The sequence below is a fragment of the Mus caroli genome, chromosome X (assembly GCF_900094665.2).
Source record: "Mus caroli chromosome X, CAROLI_EIJ_v1.1, whole genome shotgun sequence".
Classification (NCBI taxonomy): domain Eukaryota; kingdom Metazoa; phylum Chordata; class Mammalia; order Rodentia; family Muridae; genus Mus; species Mus caroli.
Window position 1 is genome coordinate 90,804,095 of NC_034589.1, and position 11,434 is coordinate 90,815,528.

Here is an 11,434-nt window from a genome sequence, read left to right on the forward strand (position 1 = left end):
CTAGTCGGCCATCACTGGAAAGAGAGTCCCATTGGTCATGCAAACTTTATATGCCCCAGTACAGGGGATCGCCAGGGCCAAAAAGTGGGAGTGGGTGGGTAGGGGATTGGGGGAAGGGTATGGGGGACTTTTGGGATAGCTCTGGAAATGTAAATGAGGAAAATACCTAATAAAAATATTAAAAAAGAAAAAAAATGGTGTAGAGACCTAAACAAAGAATTCTCAACTGAGGAATACTGAATGGCCGAGAAACACCTAAAAAAAAAAATCTTCAACATCCTTAGTCATCAGTGAAATGCAAATCAAAGCAACCCTGATATTCTACCTCACACCAGTCAGTATGGCTAAGTTCAAAAACACATGTGACAGCACATGCTGGCAAGGCTGTAGAGAAATAGGAACACTCCTCCATTGTTGCTGGGGTTGCAAGCTGGTACAACCACTTTGGAAATCAGTCTGGTGGTTCCTCAGAAAATGGGACATAGTTCTACTGTAAGATCCAGCAATTCCCCTCCTGGGTATATACTCAGAAGATGTTCCAACCGGTAAGAAGGACACATGCTCCACTGTGTTCATAGCAGCCTTCTTTATAATAGCCAGAAGCTGGAAATTACCTAGATGTCCTTCAAGAGAGGAATGGATACAGAAAATGTGGAACATTTATACAATGGAATACTACTCAGCTACTAAAAACAATGAATTCATGAAATTCTTAGACAAATGGATGGATCTGGAGGATATCATTCTGAGTGAGGTAACCCAATCACAAAAGAACACACATGGTATAAACTCACTGATAAGTGGAGATTAGCCAAGAAGTTCAGAATACCCAAGGTACAATTTGCAAAACACATGAAACTCAAGAGGAAGGAAGAACAAAGTATGGAAACACTGTTCCTTCTTAGAATGGGGACCAAAATACTCATGGAAGGAGTTACAGAGGCAAAGTTTGGTGTAGAACTGAAGGAATGGCCATCCAGAAACTGCCCCACGTGGGAATCCATCCCATAAGCAACCACCAAAACTAGACACTATTGTGGATGCCAACAAGAGCTTGCTGACTGGAGCCTGATATAGCTCTCTTCTGAGAGGTCTTCCAGTGCCTAATACAGAAGTGGATGCTCACAGTCATCCATTAGACAAATCACAGGGTCCCCAGTGAAGGAGATAGAGAAAGAACCCAAGGAGCTGAAGGGGTTTGCAGCCTTCTAGGAGGAACAACAATATGAACTAACCAGTACCCCCAGAGCTCCCTGGGACTAAACCACCAATGAAAGAAAAACACACAGAGACTTGTGACTCTAGCTGCATATGTGGCAGAGGATGGTCTAGTAGATAATGGGAGGAGAGGATCTTTCTTGGTCCTGTGAAGGTTTATGCCCCAATATATGGTAATGCCTGGCCCAGGAAGTGGGAGTGGGTGGGTTGTGGAGGAGGAGGTTGATAGGAGATTTTCGGATGGGAATCTAGGAAAGGGAATAACATTTGAAATGTAAATAAAGAAAATATCTAATAAAAAAGAAGAATAACATGTACTTATAGTTCTAACTACAAGTATGAATTTAGTTTGGGCAGATTGGAAAAACCCTATCTAAAACACAACCCCCAGATGAAAATGGAGGAAAAAAAATCGAGATATTTCCTAAATTTTATAATGTACATGAGAATATTCTCTAACAGTTTGCATCCATAAAAAATGTGAAAAGGCATTTTAAGCTATAATAAAGGGACACTGGATGATATCCAACCTAATATGAAGAAATAAAAAGGCACCAGTACAGATAACTATACAATTAAGTATTGAGTCTAAACACACTTTTGTAACCTGACATTGGAACACACTTTACAAAACAATAATTCAAAATCAATACTTATATCATTATAATACACTAAGATGTAATTTACAGTAATGGTAGAATTAAAGGATAAGAAATTGAGCTGAGTAGAAACAATCTTTTGTACATTATAAAATTAAATTGGAATAAATCCAATAAATTAGGAATTGATATCCCACTGAGAGAAAATAATGAAAATACTTAGTAAATGTCTTAGTGAGGATTTATATTGTTATGATAAAACACCATGACTTAAAGCAACTTGGTGCAGAAAGGGTTTATTTCTGCTTACAAGCCCCAGATCATATATCATTTAGAGAAGTCACAGCAGGGACTCATGTTAAGAACCTAGAGGGAGGAATGAAGTAGAAGCCATAGAAGAATGTTGCTTACTTACTCAACTTTTCTTTCTTATAGGATCCAGGACTACCAACCTAGGGGTTGGTACTGTCTGTGGTGAATTGTAGATACTATTATCAACTACACATGGAGAATTACTCGAAAAAGACCATATTCTGTGTATAAAACAAATTTTAAAACTATCTGAAATAATGCATCCTTTCCAACTGAATAAATAAAACTGCAAGTGATACCTGGAGTGTTGGTTCAGCAGTTAAGAGTTCTTTTTGCTCTTACAGAGGACCTGGTTTTGGCTTCCAGGACTGACATAAGCACACATTGCCATATATAGATCAAATTCCAGGGAATCTATGTCATCTTCTGGCCTCCACAGGTACCAGGCAGGCACTTGGTACCTGAATATTATGGTGGTTTGAATGGAAATGGCTCCTATGGGCTCATATATTTGAAAACTTGATCACTAGTTGGTATAATCACTTGAGAAAGATTAGGATGTGTGGACCTGTTGCAAGAAGTATGTCTCTGGGGGTGGGCTTTGAAGTTTCAAAAGACTTGTGCCATTCCTCATGTCCTTTCTTTTAGATTCCTGCTTTCAGATCAAGATGTGAAGTTTTAGCTGTTTCTGCAGCCATGCCTTTGCTTTGGTGTCATGGACTCTAACTCTTTGCTTTGGTGTCATGGCCTGTAGCCCAGAGAAGAGGGGGGCCTAAGGTTGGGGAGCACCCTCTCAGAGGCAAAGGGGATAGGGTGAAAAACCTTGAGAGGAGAGACGGGGGGGGCAACATTTGGAATGTAAATAAATAAAATAATTAAGAAATTAGTAAATAAAAGAAATTGTAAGCTCAAACTATTTACTTCATAAGTTTGTTAAAGTACTTTATCACAGTAATAAAAAAGTAACTAAGACACACATACATTTCAATAGAACACTCATATGTATAAAATAATAAATCCTTAAAAACAGAAAATTTTAATTTTTAAAGATGAACCAGGAACTAAAATTACATAATTTAAACAAGTAAAAAACATTTGGATTGCTAGTTAAACAACTACTAACAAAGAAAATATCAAGTCCACGTGCCTTCACTATTCAGTTCTGCCAGATTCTATGCATGTTAAGAAATGTTTGGTAGGACATAGTACAACATACAAGTACTAAGATAAAAATAGGTTAGGCGTCAATAAAATTAGAAACTTTGGGACCTTAAAGGATACTATCATGAAAATAAAAAGGTAACATGTTTGGTTGGAGAGATGGCTTAATAGTTAAGATCACTGTCTGCTCTTGTAGAGGACCTGGTCTTGGTTTGGTTAGCACCCACATAATGGTTTATAAACATCTATAACTCCAGATAGAGAGCATTTGATCACTCTTCAGACCTCTTTAAGTACCAGACATACATATGGTGCATGGGAATACCTGTATACAAAACACTCACATATAAATAAATCTAAAAAAATTGTAAAAAGACAATATGAAGGATGGGGAAATACTTAAACTAATGTATTTCATAAGACTATAACATTCCAAATAAATAATTTACACTTACAACTTAAGATTAATTAGACAAATATAATTTTGAAATGGCTAAAGTATTTAGATGTGCAGTTACATAGAAGGATGAAGTCATTACAATATCTGATTTTGGAACATTTCACAGAAATATAATAAGCAAAACCAGCACAATACTGCTATAAAAAGACACAGGTCAGTAAAACAGAGTCCTGGAAATATACTAACAAATGTGAAACTAAGTAACTACTTGTAAATGTACAAAATCACACTAGACTAACAATAGCCTTTGCAATAAATGGTGCTGGGGAAAGTGGATATCACTAATATTCAAATCTGACCTCTATTATCCTGTAAAAAATCAACCAAAGTAGATCAAGAACTTCAATGTGAGATTGGGAACTCTCAATCTATTAGAAACAAGCATAGGGAAATGCTTCAATATATGATTAGAGGCAATAATTTTCTGGTAACAACCTCAAAAACACACAGAAGCCCATTAAATTCTCATTGGTATTGAAATTGACTAAAAAGTAACTGTATTGGAAAAAAAATAATTAAAGAGAGAAGAGAGAAACAACCTGTAGACTGGAAGATTAGAAATGAAAATTCTCAAGCTGGGTGAAGTGAACAATGTCTTCTATTCTAGATGTACAAAGTAGTGAATTAGAGCCAGCAATCTAGGAATATTCATGCAGATAAACTGTAGAAAACCAAGTAAAAGTGGTTAAAAGAAGGAGAAAGATATGGACAGCAGGGTCAGCTGCTGCAGAAAAATTTATATGGTTGAGTATAAATGAATAGAGTTTAGCTTTATGTAGACAATAATGCTCTTTTCTGTTTGCAAAGTTTTGTGGTAAATTGGGAGATGTAGTTGGTGGGAAGCATGTCCCTCAGAAAAACTTTGGTGAATATAGGAGAGATAGAGTAGCATTTTATAAGGCAATGGAATTGTATTTTTTATATTTACAAATTTTATTTTATATTTATTTATTTATTTATTTATTTATTTATTTATTTATTTATTTATTTTTTCCAAGACAGGGTTTCTCTATATAGCCCTGGCTGTCTTGGAACTCACTTTGTAGACCAGGCTGGCCTCGAACTCAGAATCTGCCTGCCTCTGCCTCCCAAGTGTGGGGATTAAAGGCATGTGCCACCATTGCCCGGTTAAAATTAAAAAAAATATATAAAAAATTTAGTTTTTATTCTCAAAAAATACATATAAATGAAAACCTGCTCTCCAAATGCAGACAGGCCTTTGCCTATCATGTGGTATTATTTATATCACCAAACCCTGTCATATGAAAATCAGCCCTTCCCCCCGGGGGGGGGGGTCTGTGTGAGTAGAAAGATACTTCTTACAGGGTGGAAAGTAATGGACAGCCTAGTGGAATTGTCTTTTTTTTAAACACTTTTTAAATTTCTAATGAGGTGGTGACCCTGAGGTGCTTGTGATTAGCAAACAGAATCACAGAGAACCTATGTACATAGCAACCAAGGCCACTCAATTTCTCAGAGGTGTCTAGGATTATACTACTCTACTGTGTCTTTGCTTACCAATGCATTTCTACTCTCACAGTGACTTACATTTCCGAACACGGAGCTCAATGGTCTTATCTCTTATTACTTGGTTTCCATCAGGAGTCTGCCAGGTGACCTCACATATATAGTGGTTCCTGTCATCCATCTGCAGGGTATTTAGTTGGAGGGACACATCTCCTGGAACTTTGTGGCTCACTTTCAGGCGGCCTCTGTACTTTGCCTGTTGGATATGGTCTCCAGTGGAGTCACGTAGGAAGATGGCGACGGGGTCAGAGCCGTGTCTTACCAGCCATTTCACCAAAACTTGCCTGTAGCCTCTCAGGGGGTCATAGATGCACTGAATCTTCACATCTCCTTTCCAGGTCCCTGTCACACTCTCTGGTGTTTTTAGGGTGGGGTGGCCTAAAACAGGGAACAAAGTCAAAAAGGCAAACACAGACAAAATGTTCACTGGAGTGAGGGTATGAGTGACAGAGTCAATAGGTTTCTGGGAAACACCCTTCCTTCAATCACACTCTCTTCATCCCTGTGCTCTTCTGGTCTGTTAACTTTCCCATCAATGTGAGTCAGTCCCTACAACAAAGACTTCAACACTCATTAGCTTTAGTGCTTTGAAGCTCCTTTCATGACACTGTCTTGCCAGGAAGTGACCCTCGGTAAGTCACTACCACCGTGAAGGATCCATTTTCCTCCAAATATTATGTGAGAGTTAGGATAGAATAATCTTTAGGAATTCTATAATATTTTACATGTATATGTATGTACACACATATAAATACATATATGTAAAATATTAGAGAATATGTATATATATGTACATATATATAATATTTTCTTTCACTATTTTCAAATGATGTGTAGGAAGGAAAATGGTGAATAGTGGAAACCAAAGTACTTCATTTTGTACAGTTTGCTGCTTGAAACAGACTCATTCAAGAGAAAGGCTCAGTGATTGGGACATAAAATCAAATTCTTTTCTGGCAGGGTGAAAGAGATGAGCTATACAAGACTCTAAAGGTGAAACATAGGGTGAAGCAAAAATTCTGGAGTATATTCCTATTTAACCAAACCATTAGCTATTAGATTTGAAATATGTACTTTGCAAGCAAGTCTAGCCAATTTCTGTCCTTATTTCTCTTTTCTCTTTGTTTTTTTTTTTTTATTTCCTTTAGTTCTTACCAAAAAGATATTAGAAAATGATATCCTGAGGGGGAAAAGATTTCATCCATGCTTGGTCTGGAAAAGAAAAGAACCTGAGTAACTAACTCTCTAGCACTGGTTGTGCTAGTTACTGTGGGGTGAAAACAAAGAAAATTGCTTCTTGATGGGCTGAGGAGTTGGAGGGAGTCCAGAGGCAAAAAGAGATGGGTGCCTATTGTATTAGAGTTTTTCATATGTAAGCTCATATCTTGATGACTTTGTATTTTATTCAACTGGGTCCAGAGGCTGGTTTTTTTTTGGGGGGGTGGCAATGTCTTTCCTGGTAGATATAGTTTCAAAATGCAAGGTATCACTGACTGAATCTTTTTTTTTTTTATTTAGCATGTTTTCAGTTAGGCAGGTAGACTACCATGCCTTGTGCATGGAGTGAGGTTATGTTATCTGACTTTCAGGATACACTGCTAAGTACCAGAGCATATACTAATGTATCTGAACACTGAAGTGGCTTCTATGGTCTTCGCCTCACCAGGAACTATTGGAATATACACAGCATATTTTAACCATTAGAGGGGTCAACTTCAATAAAATAAAAAAAAAACAAGCATAAACATAGCCCATCATTGCTGAGTACTTCAAATTATGTTTGAGCCAATGACACCCTATAGGAAGATGAAGCAAGCAGAAATTCAGCAAAAAATCCTTTTACCCTATACCAAGTCTTAAGTAGTTATTACTTGCACTTAGTGTCCTGAAAAGGCATTTCATTTCCTTGAATAGTGAGTGTGGAAGAAGAGTCACAGAAATAATGCTACTATGAGATATCCCAGACTCTGCTGGACTATGAATCTAGAATTAGATCCCTGCAAACAGGCCCTACAACTGGACTGCTATGTCCACAGGGAAGTGAGTTATCCCAGCAGCTAGTAGTATACCACATCCTTTAGTTAAAGAAGCTAGAGATATTTAGTTTAGTTAAGAAAATTAAGAGGATACAGTTCTTTCCGTTCTTTAGATGTTTGAAGTGCTGACATTGAAAAAAAAAAGGAATAATATATGTTCTGGGTTGATCGTGAGAAGTCCTAGAGAGGCATGGATATCAGTAAATATCTGTGTTCTAAAAGTGTATGAATAGCAAGTGCTGAGCACTTGGAAACAATTCTAATTAGTGGTATGTGTTACTTTTATCTATTTATTTACAAACTGAGTCTTACCATGTAACCTTAGATATCCTGGAATTTTCTATGTAGTCAAAAGTGTCCTTGAGATCACAGAGATCAGAGTGCCTCTACCTCCCAACAGCTAGGATTAAAGGGGTATCCCAACATCCTTGGCTATAGGTTACTACTAAGGTCACATCTATTTACTCAACAACATTTATTCATTGTGGAGGTATATACTGCAGCAAGAATCAAAGCTTGGAAATGGAAAGTTAGTCATAATTATAAAATTTCAAGGGAAAAGGAGAATATGGAAGGTTTGCAAGACATTGGAGTCCTCTGACATCCCTGAAATATTGGAAAGTCATGTAGATATTTTCTAAGAGAAGAACTCTTTCAATTTCTATTCAAGGCAGCTTCTGAAAGCTTTACCAGACTTTCCTCCCTTCTGCTCAACATTCAGAAAGCCTGTAGAATTTCAGGCAACTGTGACTGCCCATGAGAAACAAGTTTTTCTTGGTAAACACTCAAAGTCAACACTCACATTTTCTGCCAGAGGGAGAAGAGGTAGTCAAGTATCAATATCCTGCCTTACCATAGGTGAGCACTATTAGGTGGCCCAGGAACAGCAAGCCTGATGAGATCTCCATCCTATTTGAAGCTACTTCTATTCATCCTTCCATCCTCTTGCTGCTGAAGAATCTGGAAGTATTGGTAGCTGCCAGTTTCTGCGTCACTTTTCTATTTTTTCTCAGAATCCTAGTTTCCTCACACACTACTCCCGCCTTCCGTATTTCAGAAGAGTCACACAAGGTTCTTTCTTTTTATGCTGAGTAAGGTTAGAGATTTAAGGATGGGTGAAACTGTTCCTCACTCTACTAGGATTTGACTTTCTCTGGGACCAGTGGTGCTCTCTGGTCTTTAATATCCCAGATTTTTGAGTCTGCTCAAAGTTTACCATAGAGGGATGTTTTACTTTCTGGTCAGTCTAAGGAAACCATTTGTTCTGGCATATGCAGTTTTCATAATTTGTACCATTAGCTCCATACTCCTCAATACAAACGGATACTGTGTGAACTAGAAGCACTTGAGTGCTTCATAGTATGAGTTTAGTGCACTGGATGACTTTCTACACAGAAAATTTTTTATTAATTGTTAAGACTAGGGATATAGTTGCTTTGGAGGGTGTCGCATATCTCACAGTAGGAAAGTTTGTTGACTGACTTTTGCCAGTAGCCCCATCTCTGATGACAAGAAATGACTAGCTTTAATTAGTATTCCTCAAGATGCCTTTGTAAAGGCATCTATATTTTATTTTTTTAAAGAGAAAGATAAGCCCTATTTGTAGTTTGCTAGACTTAATAAGGGTATGCTTCATTAGATTGAAAGTTTTAATTCTAGGCCTTAGAAAAATAAAACCCTTCTGAATATTAGCTTTCTCAATTGTAACATGAACATGATGAGACTTGGTAACTGTATATTGTAAATTAAAAATGATCAAGCCACATTATCTATATAATATCGGCTACAGCAATAACAACTGGCATTTTTCATCTTTTACTCATCCAGACACTGTACTAAAATATATATTAGTGAACTTACTCTTGTATCTTTATATGTTTCATCTCTATTCTCTTACATTTCTTCTCTTGTCTCTATAGTGCTTGTACCTGACATTTACTGTCTCTTTAATTTTTCACTGTACATTCTGTAATGTAGGTATAACCAAGGCATTACTTTTATATGGTCATGTTCACTAAAGGCAACCAGACATATAATATAATAATTAATAAATACTTTGTTGAGTTGACTGAATTAAATACATTTCTATTCTAAAAATGAACAAAAAGACTAGAATTTGTGAAATCATTGGAACAGAAGTACCTAGATAATATTTATACTCAATATCTACATATCTCCAAAATGATCCTGCTAAGTACCTCACTGTTATGCTTGCCTTGTATTTTAAGAAAGACATTGGTAATCTTTTTATTTGTGGTGCAGGTCATTGCAACTAGGGCCTTGCACTTGCTCAGCTCGCACTGATATGCTGAGATACACACTAGTTCTTGTATAATCTTTGTTGTTGGAGGAAATTTATATAGAGACTCACCATAGCACCTATATACAGTCAAAAAATAATGAGCAAAGGGGAAATTTACACTCAGATATGGCCGGATCTCAAGGGTTGCGCCCTTTTTCTTCAGTATAGCAGGCTAGTACTTGAGCACGGTCAGAAAGGAAACAGTATTAGAGTGGGAGAAGGAAGGAATGTAGTTACTTTAATCCAGAGAATTTACCCTTTCATGTTCAATTTTAGTGCTTCCAGGGATAATGGTGCATGTGTTGAAAGAACTTACATATTATGGATGATCAGCAGAGAAAATGATGCAAAAATTTCAAGCCTAGTAAGCAGGGATCACTGTGGCCCATTTTCACTCCCATATTCCACACCTAGAAAAAAATGTAAAAGGAAGGCTGTGCCAATACCAGCAAACATTAGCTGAAACTATTCCCTCTATCTATCCACCTTTGATTTGGCTGTGCTAGAGGAAAGTAGCAAATAAAGGTGCGTCCTCCCTGGGTCTTACCTTAGTATGTGTCTTGTCTCTGCACATGCATCTGTCTCAGCTGACATCACTCTGCTAATCAGCCCTAGTCCATGGAAGTGACAAGAAACTGAAGTACACCATCAGAAATTTATTGGTGCGTTTCTTTCTATGGAGTCCTGACAAATGCAGCTTAACTACAAAATGTAAGGCGGACCAATACATGTGTGTCATTAGCAAAAAATCTTTCATCACATGTCCTTTCATGTGCTTGTTTAACAGAACATCCTTTCACCTGTGTCTGCTTCAGCCAACCATTCGTTCATGAGTCTTCCTTAGCCTTTCACCTGTGTCCACTTGAGGAAAACACCCCTTCATGTGTTTGCCTCAGCAAAAGACATCCAACACAACTGACTTTCCAAAGAACTCTTAAGTTTCCATTTCAATACTTTAACTTTAGAATGTTTTTATGTACTTACTCATGACTCAAACCAAAATGCCCATGACAGACATAGAACTAGAAACATACTTAGAACTATAAACACAAATAGATTTGTCATAACTTATGTTCAGTAATTGCATTCTGTTCTTCCTCATTATCTAATACTTAGCCTTTCATTATGCTCTTTTAAAATGTTATACTGTATGCATGTATATGTGCTATGTGCGTGCCTGGTGTCCACAGAGATTAGATGAAGGTGTTGAATCCTCTAGAATTTTAGTTACAGATGGTTGTGAACAACTGTGTGGGTACTGGGAATCAAACCTGGGTTCTCTGTAAGATCAAAGAAAACACATGGTGGAACTTGTGGCTCTAGCTATATATGTAGCAGAGGATGGCCTAGTCGGTCATCAATGGGAGGAGAGTCCCTTGGTCCTGTGAAGGCTCTAGGCCCCAGTATAGGGGAATGCCAGGACCAGTAATGGGAGTGGGTGGGTTGGGGAGCAGGGAGGGGCAAGGGGATAGGGGATTTTCAGAGGGGAAATTAGGAAAGGGGATAACATTTGAAATATAAATAAAGAAAATATCTAATAAAAATTAAAAAAAAAAAAGAGCAACAAGTACTCTTAACCACTGAGCTGTCTCTCCAGGCCCATAAATGATTTAAATGAAGTTATACTATTTGGGGTGCTAATTCTTTCTCTAAGAGCCATTGACTATCTAATAGAAACTCCAGAGACAAGGATAATAAACCTCTCTTCAAATCATCAGTTAAAAGAGTTCAAGGCATTATCAAAATATTATAGACTATCACTGTTGCTTTTGTATGCCTCCTAGAATTTAAAGACAAGTCTCTATTGCTGAAGACAACA

The 11,434-nt window shown here is 37.3% G+C and overlaps 1 protein-coding gene across 1 annotated transcript in view; it reads right to left on the reverse strand.

Moving 5' to 3' along the window:
- Window positions 1-8,291, reverse strand: part of Vsig4 (V-set and immunoglobulin domain containing 4) — a 24,782-nt gene extending 16,491 nt beyond the window's left edge. Inside the window, exons 1-2 of the mRNA XM_021153646.1 lie at window positions 8,167-8,291; window positions 5,299-5,655 (exon numbers count right to left, since the gene is read on the reverse strand). Coding sequence (XP_021009305.1) covers window positions 5,299-5,655; window positions 8,167-8,221 — 412 coding nt within the window. The 5' untranslated portion in view covers window positions 8,222-8,291. The remainder of the gene's footprint in view (window positions 1-5,298; window positions 5,656-8,166) is intronic.
- Between the last annotated feature and the right edge of the window lie 3,143 nt (window positions 8,292-11,434).